Below are 26,074 nucleotides of genomic sequence, written 5' to 3' on the forward strand. Positions count from 1 at the left end.
GCTGAACTTGGGACACTGAAAACTCGACGTGTCGGAGAATGAAGCGAGCCGAGGTCGGTCTACGCATTTGCTTCACTGCATTAATATTTCAACATCAGTTAGTGATTTGGGAGTTACTGCGTTAAATACTGTACACTACTTGGTGTACTTGATGCTCTTGTTTTTAAGTTTGTTAAACACATAAACTGAAACTGTAAATATATAAACAATAAACCTAAATCAAACGTCAACACTGCAATTTTTTCTCTCCACAGAAATAAAAGATGCTTCTCCTGTGACATCATTATTGCACTGCTCAAGAGCTGTCTGCCACATTGGATGCAGTTGCTAGGGAAACATATATTCCCCAACGAGTTGGCAGCTGACTCCTGGAAGTGGCTGGCTCTTGCTGTGTGAGCTCTGTTTCATAGAAGGAAACGCACCAAAAACCTCACAGTGATTGCTTTGGTTGCTCGCAGATTTCCACAGTTGCCCGTACTTACATGATGCTGTCTGCAAACACTCGCTAACTACTAGCAGAGCTGCAGTAAAATCTGGAAAAGTGTGGCGCACCTTTCATGTTGTCACTGCAGCTCAGGCCAATATGCTACCAGCCAAAGCAATTCCAAGGTTTTTGCCAACCAGGAGAGGAATACAGTTTTCCCAAAGGTTCCCAGCCTGTGTGACTCGTGCTTTAGCAATTATTTTTCAAGCAACCACTCACAACTCCTTCACAGCTCCCTCACGACCGCTGGTTGCCACACACCAGTCTGTACGCCTGTGTGGCTGGGGTCTAAGTCACATCCAAACTAGCAAACAAGTTTATGCGTTTGCGGAACATGAAAGAGCAGTAAAATCCTTCTGCAGTGACGGGCTCAAATCCCACATGGACCTGTATACATTACATCATAATGTCATGTGTGTAGTACCGGAAAAAACAACCTCCTGTTAATACACTACTCTGTACGACTGTAATGCAGAGCTGTTTTCACTCATAATGGCGACCTGTGCTAAAACAACTTCCACAAACACCACATCTTGTTGGGGGGTGGGGTCCCCTTGGCCAGCAGGGGGCAAGATATCTGACTGCGGTCACAAAAGGGAACTGCCATAAAATGAAAACAGTTGTAGTATCAAGCCAGTGTAAACCTCAGTCGTCTGGTATAGGGGTGTTACAGTTCCCATGATAGATATAGACAGGTCCATCGCAGCGATAATACAACTGAAATATGTCTCCGTATCCGTGATCCCTCCACCAGGTGCACAGCTGCCGGTTCCAGCCACACGCCAAGGAGTAAAACAGTTCAGGATGCTCCATTCCGATCATGGTAAAGAAGTCTTGATCACCCAGGTGGCCTCTAAAGCGATACTGGTCTGCTAGTTTGGCCACATTGCTGGGCTCCAACAGCTTATTGTAAAGAGCCGAGGACCTCATAGCACCTAGGTCCAACAACATCACACCGCTGTTGAAGCCCGGGAGGCCGTCAGGAGGAGGTTCCCCGACTCTGGTCTGAGGGTTCTCCTTCCGGTACTGCCAGAAAGTGTGCCTGAGGAAAAAAGAAGAGGTGCCAGAATAAGGATGGGTCTGCATGTCGAAGTGCATTTGGGCAAAATGTGTGTAACAGTCAAAACACTAGGTTGAATATGAAGGGTTGGAGGTAAGGGAAAGTTGCCTTTTTTCAGACTGATGAATAAACTGATGACTTCATTTGAAGAAGAAACATAAGTCGTCATGACCTTTTGTTTCTTTCCCTCATGCATTTGTCAGGAAAACTATTGCTGTGGTTTAGGCGTCCCTATCAAATTTAGGGAGATCAGGATTTTTATGCTGCTGCTTGTACCATTTTTATTTTTAGGGAGTGGGGGTGGGGATGAAGTGTTTGCTTCAAGAAAGTACAAAATGCTCCTTCTGTGTACTGACAGCTGGTGCGAAGATGTTTCGTGCCAACTGAAGACGAGGATGAATGGAAATGTGCTCTTACTTGCTTGCTTGTGCACACGTACACACAGATACAGCTTATTCTTAGTTTGGGCCACAGAGGAGGAAAGCTACAGTAGATGAAATAGTAACGCAGAAACAGAAAACAAAATTAACCACTCATTTAATTTCTGCTCTGCTGACTTTTTGGATAAATAAATGCATGTGAGCGGCAAAAAAATGAAAAAGAATAAATAAAAATCACACACAGTATGCATTTGTCTTTCTCTGTGTGTGTGCAGTTTGATCAAATCTTGTGGGAGCAGGAGATTCTGAGTCACACTTTCGTATTATTGCTGACCTATATTTGGCAGCTGTAGCTTATCCTCACAGTTTTATAGAGTGTGGTGGTTAGTGACTGGGGACTTGGGGCCCCTGTGGAGTATTTATCATTTTAAAGACATTCACTGTGTCTACGTGCACTGCACGATGTATGTGCACTGAGATGCATCCAGAGTAAACATGGTGAAGTCAGGGAACATTTACTTTTCTGTTTTGCTGCTCTGAGGGAGTATGTAAGTAAGTAAGTAAGTAAGTAAGTAAGTGTGCACTGAGTAAAATACATTAAGAACAATAAATTGCATTTTCTTCAGCATCATGATGGCCAGTAATGTATGACTTCTATCTTACTAGTTACAGACATGACAAATAAGGCAACAGGACACCGTCCTTTTTTTGGACAAAAATGCATTCCAGAGTTTATGTGAAGCTAATATTAGTCAAAATTTCCCTGTTCTTAGCTGTCAGCGAAGAACAAGAAACTGAGGGTAGACAGCAGGGTCAGAAGCTGGCAAACACCATGAAAGCATAGATCCATTCTGCGTAGTGTTAACGATTCGGTGGTGGCGGCGTACGCATCTTTTGATGGCTGCTTCCAGCAGAATAACGTGCCACATGTCACAAAACATCTCAAACTGGTTTCTTGAACGTGACAGTGAGTTCACTGCACTCAAATGACCTCTACAGTCACCAGATCTCAGTCCAGCAGGGTACCTTTGGGATGTGGGGGAACAGGAAATTCGCATCATGGACGTGTAGCCAACCAATCTGCAGCAACTGTGCGATGCAATCATGTCAACGTGGGAGAAAAAAAAATCTCTGAGGAATATTTTTAAGCATCCAAGCACCTTTTAGAATCTATGATACGCAATGTTAATGGAGTCTAACCGGGCACTGGCAAGGCATATTCCCAAGAAAAGCCCTTTAAACTCTAATGAAACGTTCCGCTCTACGTTTGGAGAAGGTTAGAAAACTGAGCAAATAATAGAGAATGGCTCTCCATGCTGTGACACAAAGACTTTCTCTGGCTTTGTACCAGCACACTCACACCACATTCACTCAAAGTGAGCAAATAAGCTCACTAGCTCAGATTAGGGCTCATACTCTTCACACCTCCGTCCTCTCCTGCCTTGAATTTTCACTGCCAACCTTTCAAATCAAGTGTCTCTCTCACTTGTGAAAGAATGAAAAGCAGTAGCTGGTGACAAGGGCAGTCTGTGCTGCCATCCCCTCCAAATGCATGCTTCTGCTTCTTCAGAATATGAAACAGCCTGGTTTCTGATAACTGCAAAAAATGTGCTAACCGACAGAAGGGAGTCTGGGCTGTGCAAATGAAAAGTCCGGCCCTTTTCGTCTGTAGTTGGGATACACAAAAACACATTAAAATTCCAGGATGGATGCAAAAGAGACGCTTTAATAGAAGAGATGATAAAGAGCTAAATTTTAGAATAGAGTCATTAAAAAGCATGATTAAAGTCATTTAACACCGTCATGTTAAACAACGTTTGGCAATTCTGTTGACTGAATGAAGGCATCATGGTAGACTCGCTGTTCTTGATGATGATGCTGACCGCCAGATGCAAAATCTAATTTTATTAAGATCAATGACAAAGTGTCTCAGTGTCCGTGCTACATTAGTCATTATTTCATATTAAGCATTCGGTATCATCTTACAGCAAAAAGGGGAAACATGTGGGATGCATCACACAATGGAGCCTCAAAACACAAAGCTTAAAGAGAGCAATTCCCTCGCTGCTCATTGTGTGCGCCCGTGGCTGTGACACTTATGTAAGCATGTCTCTGGGGTTTTAAAACATTACGACGACAGCTGCAAGGGAAGAGGCACGGGGCATTTCTTCCAATAATGAACTTTTCAGGGGCAGGATGTGCTCTCAGTGTGGCTGGTGGGAGGATGTATTCTCCTGCATAATGCTCGGTCCATTAGCACCAAAACGCAGTGTGAGCTGAGAGCCCTCTCTCTGCTCGGCACAGGAAAAGAGGACGTGCACTCTGCCTCGCTAATAGCAAGTCTCAAAAATTTAAATATTATCAAGTCCATTAGCTAGAGGCCAATTAACAGGACAGCATGCAGAGATGACAAACAGATAACGGATAGGCTTCTCCAATGTTCACTCAGTCTGGGTTACATGTAATTAAATAAAAGGCTTCTTTCTTTTGGGGTGCAGAGTCAGTGCTACTTATTTAATTTGGATCATGCATCCTGACATTACACTGGTCCTGACCTGTCGCTGCAATTGGAACAAAAACAAATCCTCGAAACAAAAAAAGAGAAAGAAAAACAATAAAAACTTGAATCTCTGTATTTTCTATTGATCTCAGCCAGTGGCTTCAGCAATATCCTCCAGAATTTCAGTGACGCAAAAGCTAACCGCTGTCAACACTTTCAAATTTCCTTTAAAAAGGAAAGAGGAGAAAAATCAATTGCAGCTCGGGGAATGTGCTTTTAACCCCCACAAACTGCAAGAGTGAGTGAGTCACATGTCAGTGCAGAGACAGACACTGAGCTTAATGTGGAAAAACTTAAGTTGATATACGATTTCTTGGTATTCTGCTGCTGAATAAGCCTGTCCAGGCCCACAGGAGGACATTAGTGGGGATTCCCAGTGTTGGTAAACCACTGGGAAGAACAGAGACACCAGATTTACTGATTAGCATGCACACACAAACACTGCTTTTCCACTGATGGCACTTCTCCAACACACATGACAAGCAAGCATCAATCAAATCCTGAGAGCAAACAAAGCATTACAAACAACATATAAATGTGGCCGTAGAAACGCATTCGCTACAGAGGAATTTAACTTTGGTTGGCGTGAGTTATTAGGGGTTAGTGATAAGATTAATGCACAGGCATTGCAGAGAAGACGATATTAATATCACACTTGTCGCCTTCAATACCACGTGCACTTGAAATCTTAATCTGTAACTTCACATTGACAAGATTTCCTGTACTTTATCATACACAAGCACTCTGTGTACGATGTGTAAGCCATGTCTAAAGAAAAGCCTGAGAAATTGCTGGAAAAAATTGGTAAATGGACTGATTCTTATATAGCGCTTTTCTACTCTCACGGAGCACTCAAAGCGCTCTATACAACATGCCTCATTCACCAAATCACACCCATTCTCACAAGCACTTTATCTACACTTAGTGCTTTCTAACGACATTCATACTCCGATGGATGCATCGGAGAGCAAGTTGGGGTTAGTATCTTGCCCAAGGATACTTGACATGCAGACTGGAGGAGCCAGGAACCGAACCACCAACCTTCCGATCAGTAGGTGACCTGCTCTACCTCCTGTCTACAGCCACCTTAGTGAAGGGTTTAAAAATAGTGCAAAGAAAGCAAACCTGTGACTTGTTATCCTTATTTGGCTTCTTTCTAAAATTAAACACTTTTTGATTAATTGTTTTATTAGCACACAATCTTCAAGAGCCCACAGGAAACCACCTGCCCGTGTTTGTACCAGTATAGCAGCTGCTCCTGCATGAAACTTCCCACCTGGACTTGGCTCATTGAGTCTCACTATCTCACACACACAGACATCGACACAAACACACACACAGTGACGTCCTGTTTTGATGCTGCACTGGAGTGGAAAACAGTGAAGTAGTCTAAACGGACCTGGTGTGTTTGTTTTATTATCTTGGAGAAAACTGGGAAAAAAAATCAGCTGAGGAACAAAGAGCCTGAAAATCGGGGGCCCTTGTTTACCTGTGTGTACACACACACACACACACACACACACACACACACACACACACACACACACACACACACACACAAAATGACTAAATCAGTGTACAGAGCTTGATGTGAATCTTCACAGAAATATAATTACCCTTTGCAGAAACACAGACCTCAACAACTGTGATTGGTCAGTTTGATAGTAATATGCAGTAGTGCAGCAGCAGCAGCAGTGATTAGCACAAAGCTTGTACCTTTCTGAAACAAAGTAATTATAGGCTTGCTTGCTCATTAGGCTATGCAACAGCTGGTATTTCGTCAATGTATCCATGCATTTGTCAGGTTTTCCTATCACTGTGTATACACTGAAGTCTTCTCTCCTTCATATGTTCCACTAAAAGTAACCATTTTTAAGATTTATTAGCGTGCAGCTCAGTTTCACTTCTGTGGGTGCAGACACCAGTAAGTACGTTAAATACTGGCAACCCCTCATAAGTATGGCAATGCAGCTACCCATCACCCTCCCAGCAGACACACTTACTATGTTGGTTTGTTCTCAAGTTATTGCATTCACAACAGTTTCAGAAAACTTACTCTGACCTTGAGGTCGAGGTCACTGAGATTCAAACTCATCCAAGGTTTCGAATAGATGCACCTATGAGCCTTTCATTCATAAAGTTCAGAAATGCAACGGTAAGAAAGCCAATAAAGGAATGCTGAAAAGACTGAGAGAACCTGACCAGACATCTGTTACCACATCTGCTTATTTTAACGCCTTTGTATGTTAATAAAATATAATGAGCATTTAAGGCAGTGTTTTAAAAACATGTTTGCAGAGCCGAGGATGACGGGAGGAAAGAGATTCAATCTGGAGCGCCACATCGGAGCGCTGGATCCTCATGTCCAAGAGGATTTAATAAATTTCCACTGCCTAACGAGGGCACTCAGAGTTTTGTACTGTATGAATCAAACTGGCGTGTTGCTGGATTCTGAGTGTGAGTGATGAACAGTTTGTTTACTCCTGGCAGTTCTGAGAGAGAGACAGGAGATAAATATGAATTGCAGGACGAGAGCACTTCTTAACAGGTGACTCATCGTGGTTCCTGCCAAATCCTCAATTATTATTCTGGCATGAGAGACTCAAAACAACATTTTCACCATAGTTGTCATAACTTGGCCTTCTAAGTCTGACCTCATAGTTATGCCACTTGCAGAATCTCATTTTAAGCCAGTTATAAATCTGACTTATAAATCGGAGCAAGTGTAAAGTCACAATCTAGGACATTCCTCTATCAGCAGGTTTGACAACACAGCTTGTAACACTGACATCATCTCATAAACTTTACAACAAACCAGATTTTAGATCGGACAGAGTATTTAGGGACAGTCCGCCAGACCTCTAAACCATTTGACTAACGTAGTAAAGGCCTGTTACCACATGTGGAGCCCTTTTCACTGTAAAAACTCTCCAAAAATTTCCATTTGAATTTCTGTATACGGGTGCTTTCAAAAGGACCCCTGCTGGTTTGACTGATTGTTTTATTCCCAGTGAAAAACGCTTCTTTTTCCTTCTCCACAAAGATTTTTTTCTTGTATTTGTTTTTTAAATCGTTTTCTGAATCTTCGCTGTGAAGTGACAACAATTATTTATGAACTGTGTTATTTATCTTCAGTTCACCTGCTGTTTCTTGTGTATCTCATTGGACTGTCAATCAGTGGGTTTAGTTTTCAGATTTCAGTGTTGGGGAATTTGTCTTTTCTTCATAGTTGGAGAAAAGATAAATGACATATTAGTACCAAGCCTTGCTGAATGGCGAAACATGCTTCTAGAAACAAATCTATTAACGTGAACCTTTAAATCGAGGTATAGTTAAGACCTGGGTAGCCGGTCTGATTGGTTCAGCTGAGGTAAAGTCCAATACACCCTTAATAAATACCAGATATGCAACAAGTGCTCGAGGTTCAAGTTTCAAGTCCAGATGACAATATGAAAATAATAAACTAGCAACACTACTTGGAAACGATGCAAATAAGTTAAGCGCATTAGGATGATGCTGGCACGACAGAGGTGAAATATGAGTCTCTGCAGATATGAGAGCCTCATTTCCCCTCAAAGCATTTCCCCTTAAACTGTGTTTGTCTCCAGTAAATGAAGTTAATTTCTTCCATAGCTGCCAAACACATAACAGAGATGTCTTTTTCCAAAACCCTGAAAAGGATGCAGTTTCATAAATCAAATTCTAATTAATTTCAGATTCTGCAGGAATTTCGCCTCATGTCGATATTTCACAATCCCAGCGTTTCATTTCGCATGAAAATCCTGAAACTACAATCAGAAAGGCTGCTTAATTTCCTGTTACAGGCTGCATTGCAACTTTTTCATTTGTGCTTGTATCTGAGAAAGACACACAGCGTTTAGGTTCCTGTGAATCAGTCTGGACACCAGACCTCTGATGTTCCTTCTCACTTAGCAACTGTGAGAGACACCAACTGTGAGCATGCATGTGAGTCGCAAAAAGGCTGAAATCCATCTGGGGTCAACAAGAGCGACTGAGATTTGTACAGCGTTTCAACCGGTTATTAATATTTCATTAAAAATGTGGTATGTACACTTACACCACTTACAAACGTATGTATGCACGATCCCGATCAATTCAAGGGTTGCTTGTCACCTTCAGGGACTTTATACTTCATTTGACAGAAGAATTAGCAGATGAAGATGAACTTCCTGCTTCCTGTCTTCTCTCTCTACTTTCTATTTCTCTCCCTTTCCCTTACTTTTTGTCAGGCCAGTGGATTAAATCATGTTAATGTCACACTATCGGTCGAAAGTGGTACTGGTGACCAAAACACATATAAAACAGACATTGATATGTATCCATATGTGTCCACATCTCCTCAGATCTGACATGGTCTGCCCACATTCAGGTCCAGTCCGAAAAGGCTAGGCAGCGCCTGTACCACCTCCGACAACTGAGGAAGTTTGGGGTCTCGTTGCTTTCTGTATGACTTTATCAGTGTCTCACATTATTGTTGAAGAGTTTTGGTCCACTCCTCTTGACGGTGCCCTTTCAGTTCATTGAGGTTTACCTGCATTTGTTTATGCGCTGCTCTCTTTTGGTCCCAACACACTATTTCAGCCAGGTTCAACTTAACATGAAATAAAAAAATAATAAAATAGTTTGGAACATTCCTATGCACCTCTGGGTTTTTGTCACAGCCGTGCGGCCCGGGATTCGAACCCGGGACCTCTCACACTCTCATCTATCCAAACGACATTATTCCAGATGTCTTGTGGTCCATTTAGATGCAGCTTTGCAAACCTACGCCGTGCTGCCGTGTTGTTTTTATAATAATAATAATAATAATAATAATAATAATAATAATGGATTGGATTTATATAGCGCTTTTCAAGGCACCCAAAACGCTTTGCAATGCCACTATCGAACCGGCGACCTTCCGGTTACAGATGTGCTTCCCAAGCCCCTGAGCCACGGTCGCCCCATTTTAGCAAGAAGAAGCTTTCCTTTTGCAACCCATCCAAACAAGCCACACTAATCTAACATGTTGAATGAGGCCTGTAGAGTCTGAGATGCAGCTCTGGGATTTTTGCAGTTTCATGAGCATCGTGGTCTCACCTCGGGGTGAATTTGCTGGCACGTCCACTCCTGGGAAGGAGTGTTAAATGCTTTGCACTTGAGAATAGTCATTCTCGCTGTAGAATAATGGACGAATTGTTTGGAACTGGCCTTATGACCCTTCCCAGATTGATGAGCAGCAACAATTGCTTCTCTAACATCACTGCTGACGTCTTTCCTCACTGGCACTGTGTTAAAGACACACCTGAACGCTCCAGACCAGAAAACTGACAAAATTTCTCAATTAATCAAGTGCACTTAGCCGTTTATGACCTTCTTATATGCTCTTTGTTAAATACATACTGACACAATATAGTATATGCTGTGTGCCACTGTTAATCTGAGGCTGTAGTTATCACATTTTTAGACCTGCTAGGAACAGATGAATTTCTTTATTACATCCAGACATACAAAACCTTTGAATTGAAAGAGGGTGTAATTTGTTTTTGTCAGACTGACACCTGAATTTTACTTTGGCACAATTTAAAAACAAAGTGAGGATGCTTTCTCGCCAAAAGTCAAAGCCCAGCAGTCGAGTCTCTCCTCATGACAGATGGTAGCCTTTGATCTAGCCTGAGCCGGAAATTATACTGACGTATTGAGCGAACACTTGAAAGCAAGAGCGCCGAAGTTAAAAGCAGAGAGCCTCACTTTTATTCATGTGCATGTCAAGATGCAGCAGACTGGTGTCAGTCTGAAGCTTCCAACGACTGGCAGGTTCAGATTTCCCTAGTAGGTGCTCTGTAGGTCTGCACTGCTTACCTGTATACTGGCTGCATCTCTCTGGAGATCCCTATAACTGCTCCTGGAGGAAACCGGTGAAACTCCTGAAAAAGGTCCCTGATGTTGGTCCTGTACTTCAGGTCCAAGTCAAGCTGCACTATGCGCGTCAGACCTGAAATGGAAACACAGAGGATAAATGCAGAGACTAAGTTGAACAGATAATGGAAATAGATTGTCTATTTTAAAAATGATCCCAAGAAAATGTACTTCTGAGTAAAATCTCCCTGAAGGATCCATTTCCGTGACCACTAGCACATCATTCAGCTTGGATAACAACATTTAGTGAGAGAACTGGCCCTTCCAGGAATACCGAGTTAGAGGAAATAAGAGCAGACACTGACAGAGGTTTTGCTCCGAGGTGGCTCGTTTGGCCTCTCTCTGTGCAATGTTAGCACTGACCTAGAAATGAGAAACATGCACGAGAAGAAAATGTGGAGAGGAATATGACGAAACGTGAACACAGTGGCGTAGCATGCAGAGTAAATGCTTAACACTGCATCTTGTGGTCTGGGAAAGAACCTGTAATAACAGTAACCAGGATATTCGAGCCCTCATCAGTTCATTGTTTCAGCTTCCTATATTATTCTGGTTGGCATAGTGATGAAAGGATGGGAAATGCTCAGGAATGAGGCACTGTGCTCACAACGTTATTATGAACTGATGAAAACTTGTGTCAACTTCGGATGTAAAGTCAACGATGAACACCTACAGGCTGTCGAGTTAACAACATCTAAAGCCGATGGACTGAAAAGATGTGGCGACTTTCTGAGATCCAGGACACTTCAGAACATCATTCTCGTTTTTAAATGTCTGGTGATTAAATGTCTCCTCAGTCTTACTAATGCGGTCGTACAATGAAAGACAGTGACCTTATTTATTTAATGTTGCTTAAGTCACTAGAAAAACTCAGCTAGGTCACACATAAACATATTTAAGTGCTTCTGTCTGTTAAAACAAGTGACGTGAAAAGACGATGGCTCAGCAGTGCGGCAGCAACCTGTTTTCTGTGCTCTCCAAACAAGGAAGCTGCACATCACAATGCCCGAATGTGCTGTGGCAACACAGAGGGGCTAGGAAGCGTAATCTCTGCGTGGTCAGCGCTGTTTGTTTGTACTAACATGGCTTAACGAGCGTGAGTGTAACAGGAAGAGGGCCTTCAGTTCTTACAACATCGTAATGTGGTGGGTTTGATGTTGGACCAATAACTCAACACAAAGTCCTCTAAAGGTGAAAGCGGAGCTGCATGTTTTCAAATCAACATTTATCTTTTTGCATTTTTGAGTAATGATAACACAAAGAACCCTGTTGCAGCTCCTACATTGCTGTACGTCTTTATATTATTATCGTATATTATTATCTAGAGCAGGGCGATATGACCAAAAATATTTATCACGATATACATTTGAAAATTTGCGATAACGATATGACTGACGACATAATTGACACTAGACAAAATACTTTACAACTTCACAACTTTATTAGTGCAAACCCCCGCCCCCCCCAAAAAACATCAATGTATTTTCACTTAAACAAGCAGCTGTTCTTTATGTGCATTAAAGTTATATAAACATTTTACAGTGCAAATGCAAATTCCTCGCTGACAGTTTAACCAAAAGGCATTTCCAGTGGAAACTGGCCGACACATCCTCAGCATAACCATGTATAATATCCACAAAACTTAAAAAGAGGTTATACACACACAATACCGTAATATTATGTTGAAGCACAGTACGTATCACTCCGCGAGGCTCCGCCTACGATAGCCATAATGCTCCGACAATCCATCAAGCGGTGCGACTTCGTAGCTTAGCAAAGTCGCACTAAAACATTTGACAGATTCTCGAGCGCCGTGTACATAAAATCGTTTCGAGGTCAGTAAACACAACCAGAATTCATACATAAGGCACACGGGATTATAAGGGGCTTTGTCGATTTCCAGAAAAATCAAAGGATTGATTTTAAATGCCCCGTATTTTCCAAACAACACGGTAATAACGACGGCCCGCTAGCATGCGCTACCAAAAATAGTGCTTTGTTGTGTATCTGACGGACGAAAGTTAAACCAGTTCCACACCAGTGAAGTTGCAGCATTTTTACAAACCAGTTCTGGTTCATCTGTTTCATTCAACGAGCCGCTTTCGCCCTCCACATTCTCCGTTGCCGCCGTGCTTTTTCCGCCATGTGCGTATGAAAACAAAGGCACTGCGCATGTGCGTTTTACCCATATTCTATCGCGATATTTCATTTTCTTATCGTTGCCCAACATTATACCGGTATTACCGTGAACGGTATGATATGGCCCAGCCCTATTATTATCTTTAATTATTTATAATTATGCTTTCATCCTTCTTTTAATTAAATAAACTATGTTCTTGTGCTGATTTGTAATTCCTTTTTTCCTCCCCTAATTGTCATAGTGATTGTTGTTCTCACTTAGGTCAACATCTGTTGTGTTTAAATGTGCTACACAAATAAACTTGACATCGTCTTTTTTCCCCCCTCTACATCTAAACCTAAATGTATGGTTTATCCAACCAACATGGATTAAGTCCATGTTGGTCCCAAAGGCAGCTCTTGGGAAATAAAGAAACAGATCAAACTTTACTCATCTCATTCTTCTTGCTTCCTCCACTTCTGTACCATTGATTCATTAATGCTCAGATATTTGAAGTTTACACAGCTACATTCTCGCCTGAAAATATGTTAAAAGTTTTTTTGCGACCCAGAAAGAGAAATAAGAGTAATATTAAAACTAAGTAGCTGCCGCCATTGTTGGAGACTGGACTTGGCTAGGCCGCGCTATGAATACTGGGATATGGTTTTTCATTTTTGTTGTCCGGGTGGAAAATCAGGAGAAATTTTGGGAGAATGGTGGCTCCGGGAGATTTTCGTGAGGGGCACTGAAATTCGGGATTCTCCCGGAAAAATCAGGAGAGTTGGCATGTATGAGGAGCACATCATTATATACCAGCTAGCCCAACTTCAGTAACCCTACAAACGTCACTGCTGTTTAGTTTCCTGTCTTCATTTATGTTGGAAATGATAGCAGAGCTGTACGTTTGAACTGTTTCAGAAATCTCTCAGTCAGAACATGCTATATCATGTTTAGGTGGAAACTAGCGAGCTAACTTCCTGCTAACTTCTAACGCAGTTACATTTAATAAATTCTGTTTTCATGGATGCCTGGATGTTAAACTTAATTGTTACACCTGGTAAAGCAGCAACGCTGATCATTTTATTAAAGATGAAAGAATTTAGACAGTTTTTAATTCTCAGTGATGCCGCAGTGTTGATTTGACTTTGGGACCTGAAGAGACGGAGTTTAGGACCCAGATGGCTCTGCCAGGCTCCTGACTACTGTAGCCGTAATCCTCTAAGCCATGCGGCTTCATAGCTCACCAAAGTCGTACCAAAACATTTTTGACAGATTTTTTAACGCTGTGTACCACATAAAATCGATTCGACGTCAGTAAGCACAACCAGAATTCATACATAAGGCACACTGTCGATTTTGGAGAAAATTACAGGATTTTAAGTTCGCCTTATAGCCCCAAAAATAGGGTACTTCACGTTTGAAAGCGGTCAGTGTACACATAAGTCAAAACTTCAATGAAACTTTTATGTGCATTTGCTTAGTTTGATTTAGAGATGAGGACGAGATTTGTTGTATTTTTGTTGAAAACCTCTCTTAATTATTAAATTAATTAATTTCTTAAACTTGTATGTACTAATCTCCAAACAGACTGAAGGCATCTTTAACGGTATCTTTATGTCTAAGATATGAAACATAAATTAAACGCACTCATATAAAAATAGTAGGAAACTTCTACATTGTTTGTTTATTTCAATTTAATTTTCTCTACATAAATAATCTTTTGAAAAGAATCCATCCCCGTGTGATCAAAATACAAAACTCTTTTCCCCCCCCAAACAGTTAAACAAAAAAATATTGTTATGTGGAAAATATGTGAGTTGAGGTCAATCTGGGCCAGGTGTGTGGGTGCTGCTTTCACTTATTTACTGCAGGAATAATGTCATTAGTGTGGCTTAGAGCCTGCCTGAGGCTCTGGTCAGATCTGGTCAAACTCAGGCACAGCAACAAAACAACAGAGACATTGTTACCTAACATGATATATATTTATTTATTTTTAAAGTAAGAAAGTGGGTCAACCTCATTAAGCTGTAATAATAGCCTTGATGTTAGTCTATTCGTATGAGACGCTGTTTTCTGCTTTTACCAAGATTCACTAGAAAATGCCACCAAAAGTACGTTTCCTGATTCAATATAAACGGTTTACTCCAAACAACGAGGTCCTACAGTCACAAACAATAAAAATAAAATGGAAAAACAGGACAACAGAAAGCAGCTGTACTGCGTTCACAAACTTCATTAAGTCTAAGTGACAGTATTTTAGGCTTGCAAACGGCAAAACTGTAGACTTGAAACAAATTCCTGAAAGTTACTCTCTGCCAGTATGACGCTAATAAGGTTAACAGGTTAGCTAGATTGATGAACTCAAACCTTAACCCGTGCTGAGGATACTCAAGTCAGTTACTTGAACACAGAGTTTCTGGTGTTGTTCAGTGTGATAATACAACCAGCTAGGCTCCACCTGGGTTCAATTAAGACGCCTTCAAGACACCAAACAATTCACTGAAACTGAGCAGCATTATTACAAATCAGAAAACCTGCACACATTAAAATGTGTGATTTCACTGGCAGGTAGGTATACAGACACAACCTTAACCCTACTAAAACTGTCATCGATATGTGTGACCCTGTGTCAGGTCTTTGCTAGATTTTTACATGTTTCTTAATGACATGACTTTCAGATACTGTTCATCTGGTGTAGGTCGTTTTTCGGGCTTGCCGCTTCTTTTATTCTCCCCTTGTCCAGTTTCCTCAAATTTTTTAAGGACACATTGTACAACACGCTGAGATGTGCCAGGTTTTTGGCTGAGAGCTCGTTGGGAGTTACCTTGTTGGTGCAAAAATACCAGTTTAAGCCTGTCAAACTGTGTTATCGTTTTCAATTGTTATAGATTCAACTAAAGAAATGGGGAGGAAAAGATGTGTTCTTGCAATAGGCTGCTGCCTAAAACAAAGAAAAACTGGAAAACCATCTCTCAAGACCACTTGAAAAAAATGACATCTGGCATCTTGGAAGCAAAATATAAGCAAATGAGAGGCGACTCAAAATCACAGTTTTCAACAAAACCGCTGCTTCTTCCTGGGATTCAGTTATCATCTTTGTCACTTTTTCAAAGCGGTTCGCACATTAACAGTGTCACTTTAACCCTGTGTGGAAAACAAAAGACGAGGTCGCAGCAGAGACTCAAGTAGCAGCACGTTTACCTCTCGAGGGGACACAAAAGCACGTAACACCTTTCCCCTAAACAGAACAAGTGTTTAGGAACCTTGTCATTAATTAACAGCTTTCCATTGTGCAATTTTATTTCTCGCCTATTCTCAAAGGACAGAGAATACATAGATCTGTTTTCAAGACATTTAATGACCTGCATGCTACACTTACATGGTTTTGATGTCCTCATGAATTCTTTATGTTATGCTACTCTACTGTAGCATCAGTGTGGCGTAACCTGTACCTAAATTAATAAAAATTAACATAAGGACCTCAAATACATTTTGCATTTCTCATATGCGCTGATGAAACATTTTCATATTCAGACTGTGTACAGGAAAGCGTAACAGTGCTGACAATTTCCTCCATGAATTCTCTTTTGAAAACAGCAACAAATCTGACAAAACGTCCATCCTTCACACTTGTGCCACTAATCAGAAGCTTCTTTGTCTGCTGCTTATCTCACGCAGTGATGAGAGAAACAGTTACATCAAAGACTGGTGCCTAGAAAACAACCCTGCTGTAGCTTTGTGCATCACATACTCTCACCCCCACCTGTCCCAAAACTACCACATTATGCCCTTTCTAGATAAAAGCATTCTTTAAATAGAAATGTGTGACCACGTGGGCACACAGAGCAGACGTGCAACACATGGTTGATCAATAAGCGCTTTAAGGACACGATCTCCAGCGAGATTTTATTTGTTATTTGAATTATTCGCTTTAAAGTTTGAGCAGTCTAACAATTAGACAGTTGGATGAACAACGTCTCTTAAAATTACTTAAAGGCTCATCTCTTCAAGCTTTCACCTGAACAACTGCCATCACCAACCATCAAGCTGAACACACTTCAGCTTCATCCCTCTTGTTCATGTTAGGATAAATTTAAACTGGAATACGGAGTAACGTTGAAAACATTTGAAAAATGTAAGCTGTTCTCTATTGTTGATCTCTACTGCATGCCCCATGCTGCACATCCATTGAAGTGATCCACAACAGTGCACAACAGAAGAGATCTCTGCCCACAGTCAGCACCCACACAGGAGGCACCGGTATGGACAGTAATGACAGAGCACATCCTTCCTTCCTCACTCCCCAGGGCCTCTGCAGCATGCCACGTGCATGTGAGATACCTGCCCAACCTGCTTTTTTCCAGCTGCGCACCAGCAAATTAAAGAAGTGAGTGACTGAGTTTATTTAAAGCTCGGTACGCCAGAGAACTAACGCAGACTTTTCTGACATATCGTCACCCGTCAACAACAGCTTGCGGCTCTATATGTGAAACATGATCTGTTATGTACATTTCTCTCCTCAAGCAAAGGAACAAAGTAATAACTGAGGCGACGGTTGCTGTCAGATAGGATAAGAACTAAAGGGACTAAATGGGATAAAATGTTCCACGTCTTACTTTCAGGCATGATGTGATGCATAGCTACGGACAGAAAGAAGATGGCGTCGCTGTAATAGGCTCCGGAGCCAGCGCTGAAATGCTTCTGCATGGCTTCCACAATAGGGAAGAGCTTCTGAGTCAGAGCCACGACGTCATGAAACACCACCTGCAGGAAAATATGAACAAAATTGAGTCGTGAAAGAAAGCTGGGAAAATAATATCGTTTTCAACAACTGGTGCAGCTTGAGGCCACTGTCTGCATTGGACAGGTTTAGTGAGCTCATCACCTTTAACTTCCTCCGCTTACCGTGTCGGTAACTGTCTACTCAAATGTTTATGTCATACTGAAATCCATTTACAGCACACTAAGCTATTTGGACTAAATTATGACAAATACTTGAAGCAGTGAGCAATGCTGAGCTACGCACTGTGATAAGGATCAGGGGTGCATGGGATATTTTCTAAGCAGAAGATCTGGACTTGAGCTAATGTGAAGTAAAGTAATGAAGAACCTGCCTATTAGAATGACCCAATGAAGTAACGCTGACTCCACTATGGAAGTTCTGCTGAAATCTTTCAGTTTTGGTGATTTCAGTTCAGACAATGGCTGCAAACAGCTGCACCAGTCCACGACCCAAATTCCATTAGGTGCTGCCTTCTTATGCCCAAGTTTCCCTTCATGCTGCCTCTGCAAGCTTCAAATCCCACAACATCTTGTACAGTAGATATCTCTACAGATTAGGGCAAGAGGATTTTAAAAAAATACACTAAGTAGTGATTATCATTAAAGTGTTCTTGCAGGAGGAAAAATAAGTAAGTCGATTTGGGCTGGGCTACTTTCTGTTAAGGCCAGACACGTGTCAGTGTGGCGAAAAGAAGTCTTAACCCGTTGCAATTACCGGGACTTGTGCACTGCAGGGTTAGACGACGTGCATAGAGGTTTTTAAAGTAGAATAGTAAGCAGAGACTTCAGATATCAGGTCCTTTTTTTCTCTCTTTAAAAAAAAAATGAAACAGGCTCCCAGTTTGGATTTAGGAAACAACACTCTCTTACAAGATTAGACTTAAAATGATCCTCTTTGATAGCAGATATAGTTAAGACTGCATCAGGTGACCCTGAACCATCCCTTAGTTATACTGCAACAGGCTTAGGAAGCTAGGGGACTTCCAACGAGCTACTGAGTGCTTCTTTACTCACCTCTTTTCTCTCTCTTTGTGTTTATACTTTTGCATTTTATCATGATTAATGATTAAATGATTCAATTAGCAATTTCAGCTCTCTCCCATGATGTCCCGTTAGAGGTTTCTTCCTGTTAAAAGGGAGTTTTTCCTTCCTATTGTTGCCAATTGCTTGCTCAGAGTCTCCCCTGATTGTTGGCGTTTTCTATTCTCTCTAATATTGTAGTCTCTTCACCCTACAATATAAAAAGCCTTGAGGCGACTGTTGTTGTGAGCTGACGATATAAATAAAACTGAAATCTTAAAGCTTCAGGCAGAACATTTCATCTGTCGATAACTTGCCGTTTTAAAGCTGAACAGAGCAAAACAAGGATAGGACTGAGCAAATAAATAATACATCCTAAGGTAGCCCTGCCCTAAAGCCTCCCCCATCGTAATTTACAGTTACAATTACATTGAATACAACATGAAAGCATTGACTGAGACCTTAAATCTATCAGCATTCACTGAGGTCACAGATTAAAGGAGCTGTATGGTGTTTTTCCCACTAAAGGAATTAAAGGTTTAACTGTTTTCAACATACAGACGATATTTGATGACCTCCCCTGTACCCTTAAAGACGAGCTCTGACACCACAGCATACATCAAAGACGTAGTTTTAGTCCATTAGTATAGTTTCTGGGTTTTCTCTCCGTTTTGGCCTCCCGTCCACACTGAGACGGTGTTTTGGCTGATGGAAAACGCAGCGTTTTGAAAACGCTCTTGAAAACGCATACATTTGGAAACGGTGCTTTCACGTTGCAGTGTGGACAGCAAAAACGCAGACTTTCTAAAACATGATGCAGTCATGTGACCAATTAAACTAAGATAGCAGAGGGCGTTATACAGCAGTTGTTTAGCCCTATTAAAGATTAATATCAGTCTGTACGTGCTCCAGATAGCTTTTCTTCAAATTCTTTAATTCTCACTCGCTTTTGCAACTTTGTACTTTCGTGTTACTCGCAGCAACAACTCCACCTCATTGTTAGTCCATTTTAAAAACTCGCTGCTTTTCCTCGACATTCTGCCGCGACGCTTCAAAGAGCCGGAAAGTAAATAAGCGGCAGACAGAAATGAGGCAGGTCGAATCTTCTTGCGTTTCACACATTAGTGATGTGCGATACCACTGATTTCCTTTTCGATCCGATACCAAGTAAAATCCAGGGTGGTATCGATGATACTGATCCGATACCGATACTCTGTACAAACACTTAATGTTTCATTGTATTTAATAATACAATATATAAACTGCATTATGTAATTGTAATAATAATATAATAATATGGCATCATAATGATTACATTACTTGCTCTTATAGCTTAATGATGCAGAATAATCCTATAGAGATAAAAAACCTGAACCTTGTGCACTATTTGAGCATGTTGCCTGCCTGCAGCACTAAAGGACTCTGTGAGAGACGTCTGTCTCGCCCTATCAGCACCTGTCCCTGTCCACTCCTCCTCTTCGGTTCGCCTCCACATAAGCTCATCATATTCTGTGATATGATTTACTCTGAGGTGTTTGACGAGGTTAGTGGTGTTGCCACAATACCTCACTGTCAATGTGAACGCACAACTCTGAAAAACGACTGAAAACAGTGTGGACGCGGAGCGTTTTCAAATCTATCCGGGCTAGTGTGGACGTGGCCTTAGAAGGCCGAGAGGCTTTCAGGAGGTAAAGAGTTAAGGGGTTAAATGTATTGTTCAGGTGGATTTGTGAAGAAAAGGAAAGAAAAAAGGTCATAAAACGTCCCAGGTAATCTATATTGGTACAGGGAAACCTTATCAATTCCCAGTGCAGGCTTATGTGAAAGTACTAAAATACTGTGTCCTGGTTTAATGAACAGTAGTTATTTTTGCAACACACCCAGTTCCAACTTTCAAAGCCCCAAAACTTCACACTGTTGTGTATGTTTATTCTGACACTCGGACTCATAAAATCTTACCTGTGGCACATAAATGGAAAGCCAGAGAGTTTTCACTTTTGTTTGACCGACAAAAACCAAGCAGAGAAACTCGAGCACATCATTCGAGCTCTGATGTTTTAAAATATCAGTTGATCGAGTAATATTAGCAGTGAACTTGAAAGGCTGGACATGTTTGGCAGCCGCCGTGTTGCTTTTGAAGGCGTGCCAGGACTGAGCAAAAGTTCCTTTTTTGACTTCTGTGGCCTGACTTGAGCAGCGCTCCCTTCAGAGAGCACAGAGCTTGAAAAGATTCGGACTTTGCGCTTACTTAATGAGCAATAACATGTTTTTGAATGAAAAGCTAGAGAAATGATGAACATATGTAACATAAACATGGAGGATGGATGCTTACAAAGTGGATTTAATAATGTGGACACAAAAGTCTCTGTCAGTATGACATTAACTTCAGGAATATGAGACATTAACCTCGTCCTTGAACCTGAACTTTACAGGATAAATAGAAATCAGTGACCTCAAAAAGCCTTCTTGAGTTTTATTAAATCCATGTTATGAGTTGATCTTGTGTTTCCTAGATCCTCCTGAGCGACTTGTTATTGCCTTTTATGTCCTCTTATCAGCTGCAGAATACTAACACATTGTACAATGGCTCTGACACAAAAACACTGCCATTAGGACGCAGATATTAACCCAGGAATTATATCACAACACTGCTTAATTCCCGTGAGCTGTTAGCACTGCATGAGACACTGCTCAAGTGAGTTCCATGAAATATGGTTAGGGAGTAAAGTGCGTAACCTCTAGGCAGCGTGACTCTGCAGTCTCTCTGCTGCAAATGTCAAGTGGGCCATTTAATGTGCTGCTGCTGGGAAGCAATGTAGCCTAAAATACATACTCATCTAATCCTCGTGCTCCTTAAAGTTAAATCATTAACAGGAATGAGCCTCAAGATGAGCAGACAAGGATGTCAACACTGCCCTTGTCAGACCCCGAGGAGTCTCTGTCCCATCTAAACTGCTGGTATACGTTTCTGCCGCTGTCTCTAAGCAGGAGAGACAGCGGCTGTACTCGTGGCGGTGACGGCAGAAGGCAGTTTTATGATTCATGATCTAGAAACGTGTTTTGTTTTGTTTTTTTTAATCGCTGGTCTGGAATGATATTATGAGACTGATGAGAAAAAAAAAACGACTTTGAATGTATGGAGCGTGTAGCTTGGATTAAAAAAACAACAACAACAACATAAAGCACTGTCAAGATGTGTTTACATCAGACTAAAGGTGAGAGGGCACTGCAGTACAGAAAGTACAGAAACGTCTTCACGTGAGAGCATACTGAGAGGAAACCAGGGGAGAGAGGAGCATGAAGCATACGTGGCAAGCCAGAGATGTTTGAGATAATTGCAGATTTGGGGAAGAGGTGGCTGGGCTGAAAATCTGTGCACAGCAGATGAACAGTATCTGAAAGTCATGTCTAAAAGGGAAAAAAACAAAGCAGAAAAGACCTGAAACAGGACCTGAGAGATGGATCTGGTGCTTAGTCGATCCATCTACTGTTTACTAAAGCCTGATCACAAACAGTCTCAGTGGAAGGGTGGCTGTAATGAAAGGAACAGGAGGAAAAGGCTGAAATACGTCAAATTACACAAGAACTGGACTGAAAACCAGGAGGTCAGGAGAGAGGTACAACAGTGGAGCTGCATTTCAAGCGAAGGTTTTGGGGATCTTGTCAAAAAGTGATGGAATCGTGAATGCAGAAAAGTGCAGTCAGACTTTGCTCCACCATTCAAAATCATCTGTGAAGTCTCAGATTGGCAACTTTAGTTTTCAGCGTGACAACGATCCCCAACACACTGCTAATGTAATAAAAGCAAACATGGAGAGAAAAACACATCAGTCATCGATTGGCCTCCGCAGAGCACAGACCTTAACATTATTGAAGCAGTGCGGGGTCATTTTGACAGGGAGCAGAACAAAGAAGAACTCTGAATGTCCTTTAGAAGCCTGAAGTCTACTTACAGAAATGGGCAGACAACTCACCCAAGTGATTTCAGGCTGCTTTGAAGATCGAACAAATACTGACTTTGAAGCTCATTAGAATTGTTTTTCCCCTTCTATGCTGTACTTCCATGTGTGTTTGCACATGTTTCAATGAATCCGTGCACCCATTTTCCTACCCAAATATAAAGATATGAGTGGTGGCTCAAGACTTTTGCACAAAACTGGATCTGTACAGTAAGAAGGACATAGAACTGTGACAGAAATAGTAAATGCAAAAGGAAAAGAAAATACCCACAAGTCAGGTTTAGCATTTCCGCACCAACACAGAGGAACTCTTGTCTGACCAAGTCCCTGCTAATGCTTTAAGCAAATATAACCAAAAATGGGTTTTTGACACAACATTTTTCTAATATCCATGCAGCAGTCCTCTGAGGACTTAGCTCTGCATAGTAAAACTTGTCCACTAGAAAAGTCTGAGTACGGTCTGATTGCAAAAGAATCATTTGAACGGGATCCGATCCAGCCTGCAGCCACTAAACTGCCAAGATCCCAAGCCGAGCAGATCCCTGACCAATCCCAGCAGGAATGCGATCAGCCTAAGATAAAAGAGCAGTGGAACATCCACAGCAGAGGTTTTATAAGATGAGACATTCCTGAGAAAGGAGGCCCTGCCTGTCGAGGAAGATCTGAAAAGGGAGATTGTAGTTTGTAAGCCAGTTTATGATGGTGTGCTCTGTGAGAAATACAAAACAGGAGAAAGTGGGTAAAATATGCATGTAACAGAAAGAGCACAAGAGGGGGGAAATAATCCTGTTTTTTGGCAGGAAGAACACAATAAGGGAGGGATATTCCCATGTGTGAGGCATCAGCTTGGCAGGAAAACACTGCCCCCCTGTGTTTCAACTGTAAATAGCAAGTACAGCCAATGTGTTTCTTAAACGGAAGGATTTTTGATTAAAAGGTCAAGTAGCTTCACAGGAAGCGCACCAGTTCTATTTAGTGATTAGTCAAGGTGTTACAAAAGTTAGACATTTCTATCAGAAGCTCCCTTTAAAAAAAAAAAAAAAAAACCCTTCTCACTCATTCAGTGCAAAAATATAAATACCATCCCAGAAAGTGTGTGTGGATCATGAGCATTTTGGGCTCTAAAAATAGGATCTGCTACCCACAAGAAGAATTTACATAAACATATTTTTCCCTCCCCATTAGAAATAGAGATATCTTAGAAATATAAATCAAGCTGAACACAGTCTGTCAAGTGTTTAACTGCATAAATCACTTACTCCTTTGTTTTGTTATTAACAAACTAATATGTCAAAATAAATAGATACTTGGTCAGAAACACTAATAAATAAGTTAACGGCATTTACTGGAGTGAGTGTCGAGAAATACCTCGTATTTAAACGTTGTGTCAAGGAAAAGCTCCAGCAGCATCCTCTTGCCCAGTTCTTGGCTGGCCTGGTCACTCACAAAGTGGAGAACCAACACCTCTCCTTCCAAGAAGTGTCCGTGTTTTACCATGGACAGCATGGCCACTCGGAATTTATCCTGCAAGCTCCGGCTCTTGTCCACTTTGGTGAACATCATTAGCACGTGGTAATGTTGGTAACCAGCCTCACTGTCCGCTTTCCTGGACGTCAAAGCGTCGCCGTCTTCTTCTACACCTCGCTCTTCCCATCCTTGCTCCTTTGGCTCGTCCGGGTGCGAGAGCCTGGTGTCCACGGTGAGGTCTGCATCGTTTCTGTTGGTGTTGTGACTGGCCTGGGTCTGCTTGATCCTCTTTGTGGTGCTGGAGAAATTCTGCCTCTCTGAGCCAAAGTAGTAAAAAGCTACAACAGCGAGTGCAGCAGCCAGGAGAAGCACCAGCTGATAGGACCTGAATGTACTGATCCTACCCATGATTCTGGCTACTACCCTTAAGAAGCCCATAACTCCCTGCTGGCGTCATGAGAACGGGAGCGTGAGTGGGAAGATTTTCAGCATTTCATGATCTTTGATTTCATAGATTTTCCACATTCTCCTGCAAGAGTAACAAAAACAAACATCTGCTTTAGTTTTAAGCTTTGGGGTGGACCATGAAACTAAATATCACCTATCAGCCAAATCTAAGTGAAGCATTAAGATTGATGATCTATTCTGGCTAAGCCATTAAAAGATCTTATTTCCATGGTCTTATAAATTCATCTTTGAATGTTTTTCATTTTAATTTAATTTTTAATTATATAGCACCAAATCACAACAACAGTCGCCTCAAGACGCTTGAGCACTGCTATTCCAATCCTGGGATATGCAGCAAGATCCAGAGTAGAGTCGGTGTTGGGCGGCATTATTATATTTCAATAATATTAGCCCCCTGAAAAACTGACCATACCACAAACCACTGCTGTGCTTTAACTTTGTAATGCTCAAACTGAGGCTTGTCTTTCAATGTGACACAACAGTGCTGTCAGTTGAGAAAGCATCACGCCAAAAACAAACAAAATCAGTTTATAATTTAGAAAAAGAATTGTTTATGCCCACAAAGCAGGAGATGGATACACAAAGTTATCACAGTGTTTTCAACTGCGAAGAAACAGAAAAGTGAGAAGTTGCATCAAAAAATTAAAAGAGAGTCACAGAGTACAGAACAAGCCTGGCAGCCTGTGAAAGGTTTCAAAGACTCTGGAAAGAGAACAAGTGAGAGATGTGTCTAAAGACCCCAGAACAACTGCCAAGGCACGAGTGAATGACTTAGCCAAGTTGGGAATTGTATTCTCAAAGAAGAAAATCAGCAGAACCCTGCAAAGGAATTGGACTGCATGGTTGAAGATTAAGAAAAACTTGACTTCGGATGAACAGATATCCTTAAGACAGACTGAAGTGTACTAAGAATAACCCGAAGAAAGATTATGCATAGTAGAAGCGTGTCAGGTGAGAAGAAACTAGAGCACCGAAGTAAACATTACAGGCTGGTCTGCACAAAGCCTGTGGGTTGAACTGAAGACCAAAGTCCATGCCAAAAGACCATCAAAATCTAGAAACTCACCAAAGAGAAGAATAGGCTGGGATTGTTGAAAACTACAACACACTATTACCACCAAAAAAAAGACTATTATCATCAAAGGAGCTATTAATTTTGACCCCGGTAGTTGTTTGTTAAAGTAAGATCATGTAGACATCCCAAATAAAACTAGGGTGCTTGGAAAATCTGCTAAACATTCCTTGTCCTGTTTAACAGCACTTAGGAAATACTTAAAAAGGCAAAATCTTTCATATAGGGGCTAGTAATTCTGTGCTCATCTATGCGAGTGTCTTGATTTTAACATGTTATTCTTTGGATCAGTGCATTACATAAAGAAAATAAATCAAATTAAATATTGTTGTTGGGCAAACAGTGATTATATTCAATGTAAACACCAACTCTAACTCCAATGATACAAAATAAAACACAGAAGTGCATCCACTTGCCTGTCTCATGTTCTTGATCTCTGTGGTTCAACCATATCAGCTTATCCAGGGAGTAAGCTGTCCTGAGATCTCCTCGGTTTAAGTGGCAGCTTCTGTCTCATTTACTAAATTGCCTCCTCACGTTTTGAAAGATAAAACTAAGACTAACACTACGGAAACCTGTTGACATCCCGCCTAAAACGGGTGCTAAGCTAGCCAGCAACGTGCCTAGATGTGGGTCGTTGAGTAGCCACTACAGCGATGATTTTTCAGCACACACATCAAGAGAATTAATCAGGGTTTGCTTGTTAAAATTTTCGCTGTATATGCGCAAATCGCTGTCGCCTGAAAACGATTTGTGTATAATAGCATAGTTTAGGGTAAGGAGG

The 26,074-nt window shown here is 41.4% G+C and overlaps 1 protein-coding gene across 1 annotated transcript; it reads right to left on the reverse strand.

The window, feature by feature from the left end:
- Positions 1 to 977: 977 nt before the first annotated feature.
- On the reverse strand, positions 978 to 25,847 carry xxylt1 (xyloside xylosyltransferase 1). The gene is made up of 5 exons (XM_026142859.2): positions 25,707 to 25,847; positions 23,652 to 24,279; positions 17,139 to 17,286; positions 10,347 to 10,479; positions 978 to 1,526 (listed from the first exon to the last, which is right to left on the reverse strand). Exons 2-5 carry the CDS (start codon positions 24,186 to 24,188, stop codon positions 1,130 to 1,132), a joined length of 1,215 nt encoding a protein of 404 aa, XP_025998644.2. The 5' UTR covers positions 24,189 to 24,279; positions 25,707 to 25,847; the 3' UTR covers positions 978 to 1,129.
- Between the last annotated feature and the right edge of the window lie 227 nt (positions 25,848 to 26,074).

The sequence above is a fragment of the Astatotilapia calliptera genome, chromosome 15, assembly GCF_964374335.1.
Source record: "Astatotilapia calliptera chromosome 15, fAstCal68.1, whole genome shotgun sequence".
NCBI lineage: Eukaryota > Metazoa > Chordata > Actinopteri > Cichliformes > Cichlidae > Astatotilapia > Astatotilapia calliptera.

Coding starts and splice junctions, on each gene's coding strand:
- xxylt1 (XM_026142859.2), bottom strand. CDS start 24,188: ATGGGCTTCTTAAGGGTAGTAGCCAGAATCATGGGTAGGATCAGTACA. Junction 10,480..17,138: donor GCATCACATCATGCCTGAAA/GTAAGACGTGGA, acceptor TTTCCATTTCAG/GTCTGACGCGCATAGTGCAG. Junction 1,527..10,346: donor GAGATGCAGCCAGTATACAG/GTAAGCAGTGCA, acceptor TTTTTTCCTCAG/GCACACTTTCTGGCAGTACC.